Raw genomic sequence first — 22,953 nt, forward strand, 5'->3', positions numbered from 1 at the left:
TAGGAAAAACAGACAGATAAACTTTCTACGAATGGATTTTATACAAAAGGTGGCAAAAATCTACAAATGTGAAATCAAGAAAACATATCAAATTTCATCTTTCTAGTTCAATCGTTTATGAGTTGCATGCTCACAGACAAACAGAGATCATTCCAAAAACGTATGTTTTGGATTTGGGGAAATCTGAAACATAGGATTCGTCAAAATCTAGAGATTGATTTATTTGACTTGGTCTTTGTATATTTCGCATACCAGAAAGTTAAAATACACATAATATTCCTTGAACATAGCAATGCCTTTATTAAGTGAGCTTTGTAAATAAGAATATTTATCATATAGTTTCGTGTCTAGTAAAATGAAGAATTTCAAGAGGGAGTTAAGAAAATAATTTCATGTTCAAATTCATTTCTTTGGTTAGTTTCATTTCACAGTTCACAAAACATGAATAAATGTACAAAAAAGACGCAGATGCATAAAAATTTCGAATCCTCCCCCCCCCCTCTGTTATTACATTATATTCTGTGCTTCCTTCTTATAAAAAGTTGGAAATTTAAATTTTTGTTCGATAATGCAATAAATTAAATGAATGGCTCCAATATTTTTTGAAACCAGAATATAAGAATTGACAAAGCACCATAAAATATATACGTATAAAAAAAATCCTACTTTTATTTAATTAGTTTCCTATTTGTAAAGATGGAATTTTATATTTGATATTTTACTGATGAGTTTAAGAATTCAAAAGATATAGACGTGCGTGTTCCAAATAACAGTATATTATTTTAATATTTTCAAAACTTATCTATTAGCTAATTGGAAATATTTCTTAATAATACGATTCCATACGATTAATGACACCTGGAATTAATTTGAAAAGAAATATTGATAGCAAGATTCTATCAAAATTTAAATCAAAAATTATAAATTAACCATTAAAAACATTTATTTTTAAGTACACAAATAAAAAATGTTTTCATCATATTTATTATATACTAGCTACCTTCGGCGATCAACTTGCCAGCTTTGAAAATTTGTTTTCTTGACTTTTAAACTATAAATATGGAATGCATTTATTTAAATTCTCATGATATTATTTAAAAAGATTGAGAAATCTGAATTTAATGGAATCTACCAACTACAAATTACATCATGTGAAAATAAAAAATAAGTATATGGTACGAAATAAAAGCATAAATGAAAATTCTGTTTCGAAGACAATATCCAAAAAAAAACATTGTTTTGTTTTTTTCCCCTTAATTTTAAGTCTGTCACTAATGTTTTTACAGAACAATGAAGTTAGTTTGAATTTCATCATAATAACAAAAATATTGTTCCAGATTATGTACCGAATTAAATTTAAACAAATCATTAAAATTAGAGAAAAATTATAGGAAAAAAGAAAGTGTCATAATAAAAAAGTGAGATTTTTTAAATTTTACGATAGCGCAAAAATAATTTTTGTAAGAGAATATTTTCAATAAAATGGCTAAAAAACATCAAAACCTTATATAATTTTTACTTACATTTCATTTAATTTTTAAGCTTTGAAAATCTGATACATATCTTTTTTTTCCCCTCTATCTTGCAGCATTAACTTTTATATGGAATATATATATATATATATATATATATATATATATATATATATATATATATATATATATATATATATATATATATATATATATTCCATATAAAGAGAAATGTATTCTTCACATCAAAGCTTCAGATATTATTTAGCATCGAACAATCTATGTACTTATTCTTTATATATATCTTCAGGAATCCAGACAAAAAAGTGCTCATGTTTGCTTCGTTAAGTGTTTAATTTTAATTGAAATATTTTTTCAGTATTATCCACGTCAGAACAAATTTAAAAATGACTACTTTGTTCAAACTAAATTTTGAATTCCGAATTAAATCTAATTCCATCTAGGAAAAAAAAAAATTTTAATAATCAATTTATTCTTCCATATCTAGAAATCATTTTATCATTCGACATATATTATTTATATTATCATTACATATATTATTTTGTTGAGAATGATTTTAAAAGATACACAGAATTGCAGTATGACAAATGAAATGATTATCAAAATATCACGATATTTACATTCTGCAATCAGATATATTTGGTTTTGACACAGAATTTTCAAATGCAAAATATATTATTATAATTTTGTATATCTAATGAATTAAATGAAGTCTAGTTAAGCAAAAAAAGAGTTCATGTGATTTTGGAAGGAAAAAATTTTTTTTAATTAAGTATTACCAACATTCGCAATACAAGATTACGAACATAACAATAGCAAAAATATCCAAAGAAAGCCAGTTTCACTGACAAACCAAAAAGTTCTAAAAGTTCTAGATCACGGAAACCATAAAGAAATATTTCGGTTACATCGAAATTCTCGGCCATAAATCCACATATTTGGAACTTTCTACACGTACAGGGTTGCAACCAAGAAATCGATTTTCAAATTCTTACCGTCTATAATGTATGGAAATTCCATTCCTAAGGTTTCTTACAAGATAGAATGTATCCGCTAGCTTCTGCCGTGAATCATAGTATTTAAATTCCGATAGTGTAGTTCTCAAACTAGTTTCGTTTATACGTGTTTTTCGATAAGTAAGTCGAGAATTTTCTTGGGAAATTTGGCAACGAATCTTAATCTGTATCGAAGTGTGATCAATGAATCAGCATTATGTTGTATCACTGATATCAGTGTTAGCAAAGAATAACAAAATATATTTCGGAAGCATATTTTAAAGTACTAGCAAGACTGACGTAAGAGTTTCATCAAGTCCATTTTAAAATTTAAATAAATCGCAGAAAAAATAAAAAGTTTGCATTTGCTTCCTGTGTAACTCGATCAGCTTTTCAGTTTTATTTGTTGATTTTAGAATGATAATGTTTAGAGGCTGGAATAAAGTTCTTTAAACTGCAACATATATGATGATTTTTTTAAACACTTAAAAAGAGGCAAGCCATTGGATTTAGTATCATCAAGCTAGAGCAATATATGCGCATAAAATATTTTTAAAAAATTATTTTTAATTAAAATTTCAAAATTGATGTAATTAATGTATTTTTAAAATTTAATTTTAAATTAAAAATTAATCAAATTTTTTGTGTTTTTATTCTCAATAATTTCGGAACATATTATTGCATAATAACCAGTTTCAAATTCCACTAAACTAAAAAAAATTAAGTTTTTCAAAGATAACAATCTTAATTTCCATACAATTTTTCCTTTTATTTTTATAACTTCTTAAAAATACTTTACATAATTACTGGATTTATATTCATATGCATTGCGAAGACATGAAACTACACATTTTATGTGCCCATTATCACTACTATATAATCAAGAACAAAGTTTAAAAACAAAGCAAGACGAATCTAGTCTAAAATATTATCAAGCTACAATCTTTTAAATGGTTGTCTTAAATGTAGACCATACTACATTAATTACATCAGTAATTAAATTGTATAAAACAATTTTGGCTTTTAATTCTACTCTTTTTTTTTCAAACTGAAATAATATATTGATAAATAATAATAAAAACACAGTTTTTGAAAACTTAAAATATAATATGTAAGTGAACTTATATTGCATTTTTAAATCAAATTTTGCGAAGGGGAGTGTCAAGATATTTAATTTTTCTTTTGTAAGTCAAAAAAGAAAAAAATTATGAATAATAATGCGTCTTTTTTTAAACACATGATTACGTCTGTATTTACTGACTTTGATTGTCTTCCCGCTGGTGTGGTGTGGAGAGGGGGGGTGCCAGCTGAGATGTCATCCTCGTCATCTGACCGCGGCTCAAAATTACGAGATCCATCCCAAAATAGCCCTAGTGTTGCTTTATAACGAGACAACTAAACTAAACTAAACTGACTTTGACAAAATGAAGGAAAATCTATTTTTAAAGCAAAAAAGAGCTTTAAAAATAAAAATGGGCAGAATACCTTTCAAAGTTTACAGATGTTGTAAGGAAAATATATGTACTTTCTATTTAAAATGTCATGTCAGACACAAGGCACTGTAATAAATAAATTCTAATGATATCATAAAATTGCAAAACCTTCAATAATGTTTAAATAGTTGAAACATAGCCGACAAAATAATTGATTGGAAAACATCATTTTTCAGCTTCAAGAATTTACTATTTGTTAGGGAAAAAAATATTAACTACTATAACTGTTTGCAATATAGTGAATTAACATTTAGCATTATTCATTTGAAGAGTTCTACGAAAAGAATCCATTTATATGTTTGTAAAAAATGAATTAAGACATATTGGGTTTTTGAATTACTTAAGTCAAAGTAATTCCAAAGTAGTATAAATTTCAAAAGGAAAAATTTTAATGAAACCATATCAATTCAAAGCCTGGGATACAAAGATTTGGAGAAATTACGTAATATTTTATTTTTTAATGCTTATTTATAAAAATATATACAAAATTTGTGTGCATTTAAAGCAGTATAATACAAGTATCTGAATGAAAAATAATTCGTAATACAAGCAATGAAAAGAATTCGTAAAAATAATTAGAAGGCTTAATACATTTGTTGCCACTTCTTTTATCAGCGGAAGTATAATTTTTAGAAATTTAGCTGAAATATTCCTTATCTTTTTTTAAAGAGATTCTCGAAAACTAAAATGCCTTACTAAAGCGCTATATGATCACTGGCTAATTAAACTAACATCTATCGGTGCTATTCAATGGTTTAAAATTCAGAAATAAAAAAGAAACATTATACAGGCATTCTACATCCAAATGGAAGAAACAAACTAAAGATAAAGCATAAAAAGGGGGGGGGAGAAAGAAATCTAGATATATCAAATTCTTCAGTTATTTTTGCAGAATTTTTTTCTCAACTATTTTAAATTACAAAGGACAATGTATATTTAAAAGAAAACCTAAAAGATAAAGAAATAAAAAAATATTTATAGTAGTAAAGAGATACATTTAATATCTATATATAATTATTATTATTATTATTATTTAAGATAGGTTTTTTTTTTCAAACCCAGGTTAGAACAAAATTTTGGAATGCAAACTTACTCACCGGCAGTTAAGAAGAAACCGGGTGTACTAAACCTTCAAAACGATCATTTTTACTCAAATGACAAAATACCGTCAAACCTTTTTTAGCAGGATATGAGTCACAGCTAGAATTTAGACCACGCCAAAAGAACGCGACTCATCAGAGAGCAATGCTTACAATAACTCTTTGTAGAAATTGGGATAAACATAACCCATTGTTCGAAATAAAAATGAACTGGTGACAAATCGACGTTATAAACGTAAATAGGATTTATTTATTTTGTATTCTAAATTTTGCAAATACGATTCATATTTTTTTTAAACTAAAAATCCAAATACAAAAGAATATTTTTAAATATGGATATGCAAAGTATGAGCTCTGCTTAGTGATGAGTATGATATACAGGGTTAGCATGAATGAATAACAGGATGTTAGATATTTATATTTTCGAAACTATTGCGCAGAATATAACCAGTGATACATGAAAATAAAAAATAAAAAAGCTACATTATTATTTTTATTATTTCAGTTAAAAATGGTCGATGCGTGAACTCTTCGTAACAAGGCAAACATCTAATCTATAGTCAAATTTGCTCCATGGGTTTTGAAGTTTAACACTATCAGTAGTGCTTAAACAGCATCCACCCATCCAAAAAACGAAAAGAAATCAGATTAAATAAGAAACCGATATCCTTGTGTCCAATAAGAAGGAAGACAAATCTATGTTACTTGCACGTCCAAAGCAATGTTGTGGAAGCTCTCCGTTTCAAGAAGGCTACAAACATCCAAACCTCCACACAGTATGAGGTCCCATCTGATTGAAAGATAAAATTCCTTTTGTCCTAATGTAGCTATTGAAATAACCATATTCCCAAAATATCTCGATAATTGTCACTTGTTGAACGATTTAAAAACAATTTTAAGATATTTTTCTTTATTTTCATGTATTCATTATTTATATTATGCGTAATAGTTTTGAAGACATAAGTTTTTTAAAATCCGGTTATTCGTTTATGGTAACTCCATAAATCAATAATAGATGTTTCTAAAAGTTTTCACCTCACAGAACATCTTAAAGGGTTATAAAAGCAATGACATTAATTCTAATTTTTAAATTCTCTATGAATGCATTGTATTCATTTTTTTTTCATTTTATCTTAAAATGGTATTTATAACTTTTGTCATAAATTTAGAAATTTTAAATTGAAAGCCATAAAAAACTATTTAATATTTTAATTTTGGAAAATTTCTCAAAAGTTGTGTAGAATTTTGATACCTCATTAATATTATAAACCGAAATATAATTCCTAAGCACCAAAACAATAATTTACATAAAATCTATATATTATAAAATGATTTTTTTAAATCTTCATCGCACTGCAAAGCTTATGATATACTAATTTTTACCGAATTATTGTTTCCATTTTTTGTCTACTTTCACTTTTATATTAAGTGTATTCTTAACCAGGGCCTTTACTTGTTTGTTCAGTATGAAGTTTCATTTTAATGAAGGTTTTTTTAAATGCTTTTAGTGAAAGATGTTGATATTTCTCCGATTTAAATTCTTGCTAACAGCATACCTATTCGAATGTATCTAATTCCAGCCCGCATCAAGCCAACTTCTTTACTATCCTATCATCAATTAGCAATACCCGCACAACGGTGGTCGTCACGTGACGAGTGATAGAGAAATTAAAAAGACCATAATAATATAAAATAGCATTGATTTTTCCCAATTATTTTTCTACGGCACAATAAGGTCGCATATTGAACTGCAGATGATAGAAAGCAAAAGAAATAACTGAAAATGAAGGTAAGTTTACAGAAGAGAAAAAAAAATATTTGAGCAAATAACTAACAGCAAATATATTTGCTGTTAGTTATCTTCTAACAGCAAATTAAAAATTAATGAAAAAAGAAATTTCGATTGTACTTGTTCTAAATTAAGTAAAAATGTTGCCAACTCGAAAATTTTTGAAAAGATAATGAAATTAGAATGTTTAACGTAGGAATTTTATTTTCAATTCTTAAAATTTAAAAATAAATCCTCCGATTCGAATCTATTGTGCCTCAAAAAAGATGTTTATTGGCAATGATAGTATATTTTTTAAAAATTTCTCAAAACTCAGGAAGTTTTATCAGACGTTCAAAGCAAATTTCATTAGAACAAAAGTTGTTTCTTCTATTCAATGGTGATGCCATTTTTTTCTATGATTATTACAAATGACACGAAAAAAAAATCACTTCAGATAATACAAAATATTATATAAAAAATGTCATATCACATTTTAAAATTCAGACTTTGAGGGTCATTGAATACCAAAAAATATTAACTGTTTGCATCTAATTAACACTTCCTTTTATAATCGAAAAAAATATACATTCAAAATTCAAGAGTCGTGTTCTAATGAAATTTTTTTTAATAATTCACCTATTCAAATCTATTGTGCCCCAAAAAAGATGTTTATTGGCAATGATAGTATATTATTCAAAATTACAAAAATAAACCCTCACTGAACAGAAAATTTTGTCGTGTATTCTTATTCATGACAAAAAAGTTCAGTTTTCAAAAGAAAGTTTAGCTTTAAAGTGTTACTTTTTAATTTTACAATCCATCACATTTAATCTTTTGAATTTATTCCAAGAAAAATATTTATACAACAGGAAATTGCACATAATTCTTAATAGTTGTCAGGTCACCAAGTCGTGCCAAAACAGCCCTTGGGTAATTTCGAAATAGGATGTTAGCAAAGCTAAACTTATTTGTATAGAAAGTTTTTTTTATAACAAAAACGAATAAAAATCACAAATTTAAATGAGTCAAAAATAAAAATTCCAAATTTTGTGTTTAGCTTACAGCCAATTGATTATCTATATATAAAATGAGATGAATTCCTTTATGCAAACTTAATTGAAAGATTAAATGGCAAGCATCATATATTTGATAAACTGAACCAGTATTTCAATCTAGCAAGCTATTTTAGCTATGGTAATAACTTTTTCAAAGCAAAATTTTTGAGAAAAATTAATTTGCGCAATGAAAACGAAATGGGTTGACTCTCAAGATTCAATTTCGGAAGTTCTAAATATAGGTGGTGGTGAGAAAAGAGACAAAAATCATACTAACCCCAGATAACTTCTCATCTCATCAATATTTAAAAACGAACGAATATATTAAGAAGTGCAGATTAGAAGTTAATTATTCTACTAAAAGAAATTGCAATTACAAATTTCCCATCATTTACTAAAATAAGATGACCATATTCTTCGGATAAATTATTCATAAGTCAGGAAAAAGAGGAGACTTCTTGATATGTGTGTGTATGTAATGATATTTTTAAATCTTAATTCATTTCTACTTTTTATTTTAATTTAGTCCAAATTAACTTTATTTTTCATTCCAACAACTACTTTTTATTTAATTATTTTTAACACGCGTTCTAGAAAACTGATGACTACTCATTTCCTCACACACTGAGTGAAAGGATAAAAATTCCTAGCACTTGCACATACATTTCAAAGATACCTAAGACTCCCTTGTCTAAATCGACACATGGCAAAAAAAACCCTAATAGAATCTCAATGTAAAATCAGTGAAGAGAAAAATTTCTGCTACTTTAATCTTAGATCGCGATGTAAACAGACGCCAGTTTATCATCGCTTCTTTCCTTGTACAAAAATTATGCCTCATGGATTGAAATAAATGGACGTTAAAATTCCAAAAGTTTCTTCTTTTCGGCCTATATTGTGTGTGTGATTTACGTAATGATATTTTTAAACCTAAATTAAATCCTAATTAATTTATTTATTCTTATATTAATTTAGTCCATATTAACTCCATTCTAAAATGTTCTCTTATTTCCTGATTCAATTCCACCTTTTTTTATTTAATTCATTCAACAGAAGCTCTGTAAAAGTGCTGAAATCGACAAGTTCCCAAACTCCAAGTGAAGGGATAAAAATTCGTCGATCTATCCAAATTCTCTTAAAAGATCCCTATAATTCCCTTACTTAAATCGACACGTGTAAAGAAATCCCTATCAGAATCTCACAGTATATAATCATTAGAATAAATATTTCGTTAGCTCTTTTCTCTTTTCACTCTTGTATTATGATGTAGACCTTTTCGCTTCTTGCTTGTACATAGATTATGCCTCTCGGGATGAAATACAAGCGAAGTTTAAAAATTCAAAATGTCTTTTCTCTCTTTGAAAACTGCTAAATAATTATTTGTCTACATTATATATATATATATATATATATATATATATATATATATATATATATATATATGCAATTAAATATTACAAAGACTTTATTTCATTTTTAAAAGGTGAACTACATATTTGGAAAAAAAAAAAGGGGGGGGCAATCTAAGATATCTTTTCAAAGAAGGAATAGAATTGCTTTTTTATAAAGAACTTTTTACGTAAATTAATTAAAGTCAAGTGACGATGAACATACATCTTTAAAGTAGATTTATTGCTTCTATTATTAATTTTTACAACGGCATTAAAGAAAAAGAAGGAAGATAATGTTCTTATAGAAAAATGTTATTAAATTACTATTCTAAAAATTGTTAATAAGAATTTCAAAATTGCTATAAAAAATAAAATTCATCGTGAAGGAAAAAAAAGTACCACATAATTCAATTTTCCTTGTAAATATCGGGTTAACCATTAGTTAAAAAAAATCCAGTTTATCTTCAAAAAATACACAACATTTTTGTAGAAAATTGAAAGATTTTATAGTAAATAGCGCATTTTTTTTTAACTCGACGAATATAAACATCAAACACAGTTAACTGGTAAATGAAACAAAAGTAAGGCAATATTTAGTCGACCGTAACAATGCCGAGGGAAGGTAAAATAAATCGCAGGTAAGGCTTAACCTTCATATCCCCGTATAAGCGAAAGCATTTTCCCGAATGAAGCCGTTACATGTTGATGAATTAAATATGGCAGTGCAAGTCCACAGCAAGGCTGAATGAAAAGAAGATGAATTATTTCCGAGTCGCCTTCGTCGACGCACGCGAATGCAAATGGGCTTTCTCTCCTTCCCTCGAAAGTTAATTCGACAAGGGATTTTGCTCCATTTGTGTGATTATTGCTGACGGAAACGAACAAAGCTCCCCCCCTCCTCATTCCCCCCTTACTTTGTTTTGGTATTTCAGAATTAATTAAGAATATGGGTTGGATTTATTGCTCTTTCTTTGTGTATTTATTCAATTATTCGTAATTCATGGAAAAATAGAAAATAATTTTATAAAAATAATTAATATTTTGAATAGGATATAAAGGAAAGAATTTATGAAGGGAAATTAAGCAGTTTAAATATTATTTTATTTTTATGCACTGGTATATTTTTTTCCTGTTGCTTTTTAATAAAGAAGCTAAATGATTTACTTGAGTATACTTTTTTATTGTTTCGACTGTAAATATTCTTGTCAGCAAAAATGGGAAATAATTTCACAAAAATAATTGAATAAGATACATTGAAAAATAATTCCAAAGTGAGATTGTTTTATTTTTGACCACCACTCTACCCTATTATGTTGCTTCGCTAATAAAGATGTTGAACAACTTTCATGAGTATCCTTTTTTTTTATTATTGTTTTGTTTGTAAATATTCTTATGATTAATTTGGGAAATAATTCAATAACAATAATTTTAAATTTGAATGGGATACATTGAAACATAATCCCAAAGTGAGAATGAATATTGCAATAATTTTTTGTTATTTCTTCCGGATATGTTTAATTTTCAATTTATTCAATACAAAATAAGGATTAATTCAATAAAAATCTTTAATTTTCAATAGAATTTAAATAGAAAAAATTCACATAATTAGAAAAAAATTCTCTATGAAAAGAAATCTGAATTTTATTCTTTTTTTTTTTTTTTTTTTTTTTTGCCATAATGGAAGAATTTAAAAGCTTACAGCTAAACTAATTCTTCCAACAACAATTTTTCATAGCCAAATATAGCGAATTTTGCGTAATCGTATTTTATTTGTCATTCATTAAATTTTGAAAAACACTGAAACTAGGAAATTTTTTTTATATATATTAAAGAAAATACTTTGGTTTTAAAGATATAAAGCAAAATATAAACACACTTTTAAAAACTATTACAAAAACAATTTAACAAAATATGTTTATGAGTAACAATTGAAATTATATATCTGAATTACGGTCAGAAATGGCGCATTCAATAATTTGAAGAATGAATTAATTGAAGATCTATCTTGGTGAAAAGGAGAAAATTATTCTCTCTTTTCACATATGAATCAAATAGCTCTCCTAATGAATCTCCCCTTTCTTGACACCTGACAGACATATGAAATACAATGTTTACAACTGAAAATAAATTACAAACAAGCACGGTTATTGGAAGAAAATGCGTTCATGTATCAAGTGATATTTGTAATGAAACCTCCCAATGCATCAATAGTGTTTGCTTATAAAAGCAATTATCATCTCAACCATTTCGAAATAAAAATTTCTCCATTCGTATTAATTTATTTGAGTTATGAGATTTTAATCTGTGGCTTTATTTTTGCTACAATAATTATTTCAAGCATGCATTATCGACATATCCTATATAGTTCCAATATAATTATTCCAATTTCAGAAAAAACATACAGTTAGTATTGTGATATATGGATTTTCAGTTTTTGCTTTTTAAGCACGTGCACTTTCACGAAACATATATTAGATAAAATAATTGAAAACCCCTTGAAATAATTGCATGACGCGTTAAATTTCAAGAACATGCTAATGTTTCGATCTGGTTAAGTTTTAAGTGACTTAATTTAATAAACAGCCATGACTAGGGTTTGAGGTTTTTCAAACCCGGTTTTTTAAGTAAATTTGTCACATTCGAAAACCGGTTTTTAAAATAAGAAAACCGGTTTTCCGGAACGCCTGGATATACCAATTTTTCAAGGAAAAAAAAAAAGTATTGGTTGGAACTGATTTGTCTAGCAGCTGGGGGCTTAAGCGATGAGATGCGAATTTATTATCAAGTGTAGGTATATTTGAATTTCTGTTAAATGAACTAAAAAAACTGAACACGGAAATAAGTTTCAAATTATTATATGCTTTAGAAGAACGAATTCAAGAAAGTAGAATTAGCGACTCTTTTGCTGTACTCGCACACTTCTAGTTCATCGGAGAAATCTAGTGTACTTTCTTTAGTTTCAAAAACCGAAATTATTAAATTATCTGGAAATATATTGTCTAGATTATTTCCAAATTCTTATGTGGAAACCGATTCTGATGAAGAGCAAATCTTAGAAACTATTCGTCAGAGTAATGCTTTTTTAAAAGAAGCCATGGAAAAATCAATTCATAAGTTTCTTGAAGACCCTGAAAAAAAACTTGCAAATCCAAAGACACTAAAAGCTGAATTTTCATTATTTGAGGCAAAGATAAAAGAACAAAAATCTTAAATTTGTTATTTGATGCCATTAAAACTATAAAACCAGTAGTTAATGAACGAGTATTTTCAATTTCAGGCAATATTGTGTCCAAAATTAGACTTAGCTTTAAAATTTAGCCATCGTCAGCCGATATTTTATGTTTTTTAAAATTCTATTTTCTTAGGAGAAATTAAAATTAGTGAAAACAATACAAATATTATTCGAAATTTTTGTTTAAGTTTTCGTTATTTTGTGTAAATAATATGTATATGTAATCTTTAATTTCATTGAATTTGATATTGATTTCGTTTTTTGTTATTTTATATAGCTTAGAGAAAATATTTTTCCCTATTCTACTGTTTTGACAAAAATTCGAAAACCGGCTAAAACTGGTTTTTTTGAAAATATGGAATTCGAAAACCGGTTTTTCAAAAAGTCGGTTTTTGTATAAACCCTAGCCATGACTAATTTAAAAATTCGATCATTTGCTGCACGTGCTTGACTTATTATTAAATCTCAAGTGGTTACGCAGTTTTTAAAATTTTACAAATTCAGATCAAATGCTTATTTACATTCACATGCTTTCTATGTGTGCTATAAAATGAATGATACTGCAAAAGGTGGTCTTACAGATATCAAATAAAGTATTAGAAGTCAATTTTTTTGCATTAAATGTTATCAGTATAAGTTAATTAAGGTTTGCAAATGGGTACTTTTATTTTTTTCATTTTCTCCATAAGATTAATGTCTCATTCTGAACCAACACGTGAGGTATATTGGGACAAACCTTGTCGCTTTAAATCGCAGTCAGATGATGAGGGCGATACCTGAACTATCCTCATCTCCAAACAACGACAACACATAAGAAGGAAGGGGTTTGTCGCTAACCGATTTGATATGCACTCAGTTTGCATAACGACAAATCTTTGATGGAATCATGTTTCGAACCTGAAACCCTCTAGTCCCGAAACTGGCACTATTATCAGGTCAAATGGGTATATCAAGCAATCAAGATTATGTTGTCGTTGATAATTATAAAAATATATTTTACTTTTTCGTATAAGATGTATTCGAAGAGAAAATAGTGAAGTCAATAAAAAAAATTAGATTTTAAGATTTTGATAAAATCTCCATGTTAACCCATTAGCTGCCGTGATTTCCATTTGGGGATTTTGGAATTTTGCATGCACCAATATATATATTAGTCAATATTGTATTTAGCAAAAAGTGTATATTATGTGCTTTAGTTTCACTACAAAAAGCGACCAAATTTGAAATTCGTCAGTAAGTTGAACAGAACAGGACTTGAAGTGTTGGATTTGGATTACAATGAAAGCATTTTTGGATTGATTTTTACATTATAATGAAATATCGCACATAAATATGTAATTTAGAGGTTATAACAAAGATCTGTAATTTTCTCAGTCTTGTTTTTTGTCGAAATGATTTTATTGATCATAATTTTTTCTGCATATATATATCATATTCGGCTAAAAAATTTTAACAAAAGGCAGTTAATACGTTAAAATTTCTCTCTCTCTCTTTTCTTTTTTTGTGGTGTCAGATAAATCAATAGATCTGCTTACTTATCATTTCAAAGCGGGAATCGCGGGAGAATTTTGATATTCGATTTGTAATTTTAACGTTAAAATCATACATCTGTAAGAAATTTCGGACTCATTAAGTGATTGAAAAGAGATCCAAAATCTATACTCGATTCTTCAACCGACGCTACTATATTGGCATTGTTCAAATTCTAATGCCCATCAATTCCTCAAATAATATCTATTATTTCTTAACAAATATGCAATTTAATTTCCATACAATACAGAGGCGAGTTCAAAATAATGGTTGCGATGCTTGTTTTTAGACAAATGAATGTTTTTACTAATATGGATAAAATAAAGAAAGGATATTGTATGGAAAAAGACGAAAATAAGACTGAAAGTAAGAAAGTTTTTCATTTAACTTCCCGAAAAGAATAGAATGAAAGAAAACAAGGGGTAATGACTGTTTTTGTTCGACCATGAAGAATCAGTGAAAATCATTAGTGGAGTAGACAGGAGAAGTACATTAGTCTCATTTCACACGCGATCTTGCTCACTGATGTGAAAATATAGAATACTGTTTTAGAAAGAAGCAGAAAGATATTTTCTCTTCTTATTATTATCAGTGCATCCCAAATAATGAGACAGAATTAAACAAAATTCAACAACAATTAATAAGATGCATTATTAAATAATATTAGAGATTTTATTGCCTTTGTTTGAATACAATTATGTAAATTCTATTTAATCGGCTTGCACTAAAAGATGGGTCTTCTTTTAAAAAAACATAATTTTCTACTACTATGAATGCATCTCAAATAAAGTGACAGAATTAAACAAAATTGAACAACAATTAATAAGATGCATTATTAAATAATATTAATTTTATTGCCTTTGTTTGAATATAATTATGTAAATTCTATTTAATCGACTTGCACTAAAAGATGGGTCTTCTTTTAAAAAAACATAATTTTCTACTACTATGAGTGAATCCCAAATAAAATGACAGAATTAAACAAAATTCATGCAACAATTAATAAGATGCATTATCAGATAATATCAAAGAGAATTTTATTAAAGTTGCCTAAGGAAAAATCACCATTTCGTTTCTCTTTCTAAATCAAAAAAGAAAAACAATTTCCCAACGGAAATACATTTAACCTAATTTAATCCATCTTGGAGCTGAACTTCAAGTTGTCATCAGCAAAATGAGAGAAATAAAAATATTTTTAAGTAACGTTGCCATTCTAAAAATAAATAAATAAAAGCATTAATATATTTTCAACAATTTTATTGCCTTAGTTCGGGCACAATTATGTAAATATTACTTAGTCGACTTGCACTAAAAGACGAGTCCTTTTTTTTACAAAAGTAGAATTTTATTTCGGCGAAGAATAGAACAATTTACCTACAGATTTATGCGGCGAAAAATTCTTTTTGAAATAAAGAAAACTTTTACCATCAACTTTAATGCAAGTAAACAAAATAAACGTGAAACTTAGAGTCAATGAAGATAAAGTTTATTAAGGATAACAGGAAATAAAATATTTGGTAAAAAAACAATAAAAAATAAAAGTAATTAACAACGAGAAATATGCAAAACACATTTCAAGCACTACTATCTCAAAAATGCACATTTTGAGATATAGCAATTTATGAAAAACATTACAGAAAAATTATTAATTACACATGAAAAATTTATTAAAAATTATTGTATTATTTATTTTTAAACAAATTATTAATTAATAGCTTTTTTTTTTTCAAAATTATATATAGTCTATTGTACAATAGTTCGGAATTAATTCAAATTTGCGTAACAAATAAAATGTATAGTTAATGAAAGTGAATTCGAAAAGCAAAAAATTTTACTTTTTTTATGTGTGCATAATAACTGTGTTCAGTAAAAGCTTTGAAAATATTGGAAGTAAAATTTTATCAAAATGAAGAATCAAATGTACAAATGCTTAAAATAATAATTAATGCATTTTCATGATATTATTGTGCAGAAGTTAAGTTTTAGTATACAGTATAACACAAAAGCTCGTTATAATGATTTAATTTTCAATTAAATCCCATGTTTTTATATATAAAATTAAAAAGAAATTTTTAAGCACTGATATTTAACTAAGTTTTAAGCACCGATGAAATAATGAAGAAAGTATACACTTTTCTGATTTCTATATCAAAACGATATAACAAAGTTTGAACTTTTAAAAATTAAAGATGTCAATACATGGGACAGAATTGAAGAACAAGACCTTCGACCGCAAAACAAAACTTGCACTTACGCTCTCTTACAAGTTCATTTAAATAGACTGCTTTATAGATGCAGCAATATATGTGTATTATTTATTAATTTACAAATAAAAATACATTATCTAAATACATATATATAATTTCTAAACTAAACGTATTTAATACAAATAAAAAATTCAGAGAATAAAATTCACTTAAAAATTTAACATCATATAAATCTATTAAAATCATGGAGCTATTAAATTAACCCTCCAGCGCATCGTGTTTTTGTGAGATATAAAAAAAAAATGTATGCATTGTAGATTTATTTGTCCAACAAATAATGGGGCCATTCTGAACAATAGAAAAAAATTAATTATAAAGATTTTGATTATAAAACCCAAAAAAGTGAGCAGGTGATATTAACGAATTAGAAATGAGAGTTTTTTTTTTATTTTATTTATGTAAGATAACAAATTATTTCTAGAACAAATGAATTCCAAGATGTTTTCCTCATGCATTGTTTATGTACATTCAAAATCAATCAACATTTGATAAGAAATGTAGATAATGAACTTACCTTCGAATTTCTCGTACAGGCTGAAGTCCAGCTTCTCCGGTACGAATTTCGGTCGGTTAACCTTAGAATCGATTGTAGCCTTATCGAGAGTTAGCGAAGCTACTTTCCGAAGTACGTTCCCATCCAGCGGGGGCACGTCCCCATATGAAGAATGTCTTCGAGCAGGGGATGCCTGATGTTGTTGTTGCTGCTGCTGTTGTTGTTGTTCACTACCATTCCCGTACAGATTTGCTGGCCTCAGACATTCCTCCGAACCAGACATAGCTGATTTTCCATTTGGAAGTGAAGCAGAGATTGACGGTCCAACAAACTTGTGTGGGGGCAGAACCACCTTACGATGTTGGGTCAGTGTAAATGGTAAGGTGGAGGAGTCTACTGATCCCCTCTGCTGCCTATAGTGTCCATTAAGATCATGAATATCCATGCTGCTACTAGAGGAACTGGTGCTCAGATCGCGACCGCCACTGCTGTAGGAAGAGGATTCAGCTTCCCTATACCTGGATTCGTAGATAGTCGGGAAACCCATTGTGGAAAAGCCGGATTCAGAATGGGTATCCGCAGCAGGCGTGCAAGGTAGGGACTGTGTCGGACGTTTCATGACAGTGGACATGACGTCTTGTTTAGCATCATCGCAGAAAACAGTTATGTCACTGAGACTGCCAGGCGATGCGTCTTGCAGAGTCGCAGTACCATCGTCCAACACTTGGGAATCCCCATCCAGTATTGAGTCATCCTCTCCTCCACCCTCATTGGGAGTTGGCAAGTGGCTGTGAGTGTCCACATATACAGAGCTGGACATGGAACTGCCAGGACTCGGCGTGGATTCAACGATGACATCGGACCTTGGTCTGGCGGCAGCTCCATTAGGATCCGGTTCAGAATGCAGTGGCTTTTTGCCTTTTTGTTTGGGTTCTCCTCCTTTTCCGAACCGGAATTTAGCACCTGTTTTGGCGCCATCGGTGGAACCCGCCTTCCCCTTCTTGTCGCCTTGCTGGCTACTGAGATTGCCCATGCTCACGTGCTCTTCTTCGGGCGATGGTAAATCCTCGTCTGACTTCCAGCCCTCATACTGAGGATGCAGGCGGAGTTCTCCATAGAACGAAAGTGGGCGATCGCTTCTGCTGCGACACCCGTACTGATTTCCTGCCGCATCGATTTTTGAGAAGCATGCCTGGCGGAGTCCACTATCGGAGTGGGGAGAAAACCTCGCATCAGTCGCGTGGTGCTGTCGTTCTCCGTTGCCAAGGGAACGGGGTGTGCCGGGAGTGGCATTCATGTTTTGGAGGATTGTCGAGAATTCGTCGTCTTGGACAGGGGGCAGTTCGAAACGCCAGAACAGCCATCCGTTGAATCTTTGCGACGTTCCGTCGGGTCCGATTGTGGAACGAAGACTCTGGTCGCTCGTATTCATCGGGCCAGGTAACAGAAGCACGGGTCATTGCTCATCCATGTCGCCGGTGTTGCGTCCGAAAGATGGAAAAAGTCCCTTTTTCTGAGTTTCTCTCCTTCCTTCTTTTAATTAATTATTTCAAATTTAGGAATTATTTTGAAAAGTAAAGTTGACAAATGAATGATGAAATCGTAGACAATATTTTCTTTAGAAAGTGCCAATTATGATCTTGTGTAAATAATTATTTAAAAAGTGCAATTTCGCATGATTTAAATTCAGAATAAAATTTGATTGATAGGATGAAATGTATTAAAATGGAATTTAAAATCTTATTAGCAATGAAGTTCTTTGAGTACAGTTGAGTGTTGTGTCCGATAAAAACTTGATTATAATATGATGATTTAAGTTAATCATTGTGAATCTTGTATTTTGTTTTTAAATAAAAAGCCTGAAAATAAAAGAAAAACGGGGGAAAAAACATTAGTATTTGGGAAATATCGACTACTGACAATAAAGAGAACAATACAAAAATATATAAATGAAAATTTATAAAAGTAAGTGAATAAAAATTTAAGAGTGTTAAAAACGTTAAAAATAAGCTTTCTCTGGATTTCTACATGTATAAATTTGTCTGAATTAGAGACACATTTTTTAAAAAAAATATATATAAAGCTATTTACCAATATAATATCACAAGTACTGTATATAATTTAATCTTAACTACCCAATTTTATTTATAGTCCAATAGTAGATGTTTAATACAACTATGAATTAAAAAAATGCATGAGGAAAAATTAAATCATTACACCTAATTTTTAATTATAATAAAGATATTAAATTAAAACCCGTTCTGCAAGTAAAAAAAAAAGCAAACAGTACATTAGTTTAGAAAATAATTCGTAAATTATTCAAGATTAATTTCTAACAAAACAAAAATATGACTCAAAAATGTGTAACTGCACAATATAGGGTTAATATATCTCAAAAAAAGTAAAACTTATATAAAACACAATCTTTTAAATAAAAATATTGGCGAAAAATTATGAATTTTCTTATTATAAATAATAAATATATTTAATATTTTATATCTAAAGGTTTATTCTTTGAGTCTTTTTTTTAATTATTAAAAAAATTTTCTTAGTATCATATTCAACGCCAGTAATTTTTATCGCATTTAGCAAAAGAAACTCCTATATAGTTACTACTTATAATAACTTTTGAATTAATCATAGAAAAGTTAATCTTTAATAACACACACACACACATCACAAATGATTTTTATAAAAACCTAAAAATACATATAAATTTTAAATTTACTTTTATGTTAAGTTTTAAACTTTTTTTTCCCCAAAAGATATCGTAACCGAAATATGTATCTAAAAGATTAACATCATTATTTATAAAAGTTATTTCAAGAAAATTAAATACATATTTTACTTAATTTTTTTATTCGATTATATTAAAAATATGATTAAAAAATATAAAAAATTAAATATTATAAAATTAATTGAATTAAAAATCATACAGAAAATTACAAAAAAATATTTAAATTTCAATTTATTATTAATTGCATTGTTATTTCAACATATTCTCATTCAAGTTATTGAAAATATTGACAGTACACTTAAGCATTTTGTTTTTCAAGTACCAGATCAATAAAGTATCAGCCAATAAAGGTAATATTCCATAACACTAGAGAATTTATTGCCAATATATCTCCAGAGAAAAAAAAAATTTCAAGATACAATATATCTCCAGAGAAAAAAAAAAAAATTTCAAGATACATATCATAAAAAAAAAACGGAAAAAAGAAATCCTTATAGCTGGAACATCTTACCTTCAGCAGCTGTGTAATAATGACTTTAGCAGCTGTGAAATGAGATATCATATACGTGTTATTGAATTTTTTTTCAATAACATATAAGTCATATAATAACTGTCATAATACAGTAAAAATCATATCAATCATACATCAGGCCTATTATCAATATTTTTTTAAGTTAGTTCAAAACAGGGGCAATCCACTCTACATAAAACTGAACGAAAGAATGAATACTTTTCAAAAATTATTACTTTAAATTATAAACATTATTTAATACTGTGTATTACTTCAAGACATTTACATAATACATTTCTTTATTGGAACGGTGCTTAGATATTAAAGGGAAAAAATAGAAAACAACCAAATAAAAACCTCAAAAAATATTCATTAGAAAAACAATTTGAAGTGTTCTCTGCTTACATATTTCCACAAAAAGAATTACTAGTCTACCTCAAAAAAACCCTCACAGAAATCCCTAAAAGAAATCAATTAATCTTACAGCTGTTTTTATTTTACATCAAAAATATACGAAAGTTGATAAACCAATGAATTTTTTTAAAACCATTTATTAAAAACAAAGATTAAATGAAAAATAAAAGCCTCAAGATGCTATCAAGAAAAAGGCACTGAATATATTTTTCACAAGAACGTAAATCATGAATTTTTTATTATATTAAATTCTTTAAAATAAAGTTCGGTTTCACCAATTTTAAAGTCGACATAATTTTAGTTATTACATTTTAAAGATCAGTTAATTTTATAATAAAAATAAAGAATAGAATTTTTTTATTTTTAAAAAAATATCGATTTATTCTTTATACTAATTTTTTTAGGAAAACTAGCATGGTGAATTTGACAAATTATAAAACTCTTTACAGTAAAGTTTGCTTTTACCAATTGCTTATTTGCATCACGGTAATTTTAAGTAAACTGTCATGACAAAAATATTAAAAACAGTCAAGTAATTGAAATGTTGAAAGTCTGCATCTCTAACTAAAAAACATATTCCATGTTTAAAAAAGATTATACATAAATCCTTTAAAACTAGTTATTTCTCTGTAATAAATAAAAGATGCGATTACCTGAATTAAAAGATTTACTATACTACCATACAACATATTAGTACATTAATATACTACATTATACTAACATATACATATTATATTAATATATTTAATCAATATATGTTTAAAATGCTACAAAATATATTAAGGCTCTAGATTTCTCAAAGCAATGGAGAAAATATTTTACATATTTTCAAAACAATTATTGTAAAAAGAACCGCAACTTTTGAGATTTGAAATAAGGAATTGCATTTATAAACGAATGTCAGAAATGATTTAACTTTCGAATTTGCCTTACTGATACATTGTGCGATAAAAAATAATAGTTTAAATAAAACTGCAGTAGGATCCTTTATAAACAATTCTATAATGTTTTATTCTATCAAAACAAGTAAATTTATAGTATTCCAAAAAGGAATACCTTACAAATCACTTTCGTTGTAATAAATTCAAATAATGATAGAACAAATATATAGAATAAAAAGCGAACAATTTATGCAGAAGATCTTGAGACTAATTTTTTTTCTCATATTGTTAAGAACAAAACAATATATGAAAATCATTAAAATGTTTTAAAAAATCTAAGAATACAGAATTCATAAAAATTAATTAGCAATAAAAATTTTTGTCGTTATCATTCTTTTAAAAACAAAGCAGTCTTTTAATATTTTGACATAGTCTTAAAAAGATTCACCATGGTTCGTTAATCATCTATACTTATAATAAAGCTCAATGTGTGTGTGTGTGTGTGTGTTGGCGCTCTACAGGCCAGGTCATTTGACATACAGCTATCAAATTTGGTACATGTATACCTTAGAGGTCGGGAATGTGCACCTGGGGTCCCTTTTTTGAAATTTTAATTAGAATTTTAATTATTAATTAAAAACTAACTTTTCCGCCAAAAAAATCTTCCATTTTCCCCATCGCCAAATAAGTAAGGCATCAGTTGTTTTTTTCTCCCAACAGTAATTAGGCTAGGGTTAACATTTTTCGACGGATTATTTCAAACGATTCTATTTATTTTCTGAATTTTTTATGCATTTAAAATTAAACATTGTTAATTAATCCATGTTTCAGATTCATTCTGAAGTACTTTTGAATTAAAATAACACAGAATAAAGGAAATTAAAAATGTCTAATCTGCATAGCGTTACCCCAACTGGCGTAGAAAAATTTACGCATTTGCGTTAACGTAACTGGCGAAGAAAATTCACGCATGCGCACTGTGTTCTGATTGTTGGCATGACAACCAACGGACGATTTAAATTATTTTTAGGTTAGTTGCATGCTTTTGTAAGTAAAATGTATTTATGTTAGTTATATATTTTTTGTATATGCTTATAGTTTTAAGTACATCGTTTTTTAAGTAGTTTTTTTTAAACCTGTTTTCGACGGATTATTTTAAACGATTCATTTTATTTTCTTAGTGTTTGATGCATTTAAAATTAAACATTGTTAATGAATCGATCTGTTCATGATGAATCTGAGAAATTTTTGTTGGCAAATTCTTGAGATATTACATAAATTAAGAAAGATATTCTTTAGTGACCATAAAGTTTAAACGCTCAGTGACTCTATTATCAGTAATCATATTATTAAAAAAAATGCTTTGTTTCTGTAAAAAATATTATTATATTAATTGCAGATTAATCATTTGCACTTTAATTTAAAGCATAATTTCTACGAGGGGTAACAGAAAATTAGAGAGATATATATCACGCTATAACTGAAGGCCTTTATAATATTATGAGTGAATTATATGACTATCAAAATTTGAAGTTTTAAAATATTTTGCTGAAGAATCTATTAAAGTTGGAATTGCGTAAAATGTTTAAT

General features: G+C 27.8%; 1 protein-coding gene across 3 annotated transcripts in view; it reads right to left on the minus strand.

Annotated features, from left to right (window-relative positions):
- Positions 1–22,953, minus strand: part of LOC129972797 (formin-1-like) — an 81,791-nt gene that overhangs the window by 31,917 nt on the left and 26,921 nt on the right. For all 3 annotated transcript variants that reach the window (XM_056087069.1, XM_056087067.1, XM_056087068.1), the window contains exon 2: positions 16,842–18,679. In XM_056087069.1, the coding sequence (XP_055943044.1) occupies positions 16,842–18,252 (1,411 nt within the window). In that variant the 5' untranslated portion in view covers positions 18,253–18,679. The remainder of the gene's footprint in view (positions 1–16,841; positions 18,680–22,953) is intronic.

This window comes from Argiope bruennichi, chromosome 6 (assembly GCF_947563725.1).
Source record: "Argiope bruennichi chromosome 6, qqArgBrue1.1, whole genome shotgun sequence".
NCBI classification, from domain to species: domain Eukaryota; kingdom Metazoa; phylum Arthropoda; class Arachnida; order Araneae; family Araneidae; genus Argiope; species Argiope bruennichi.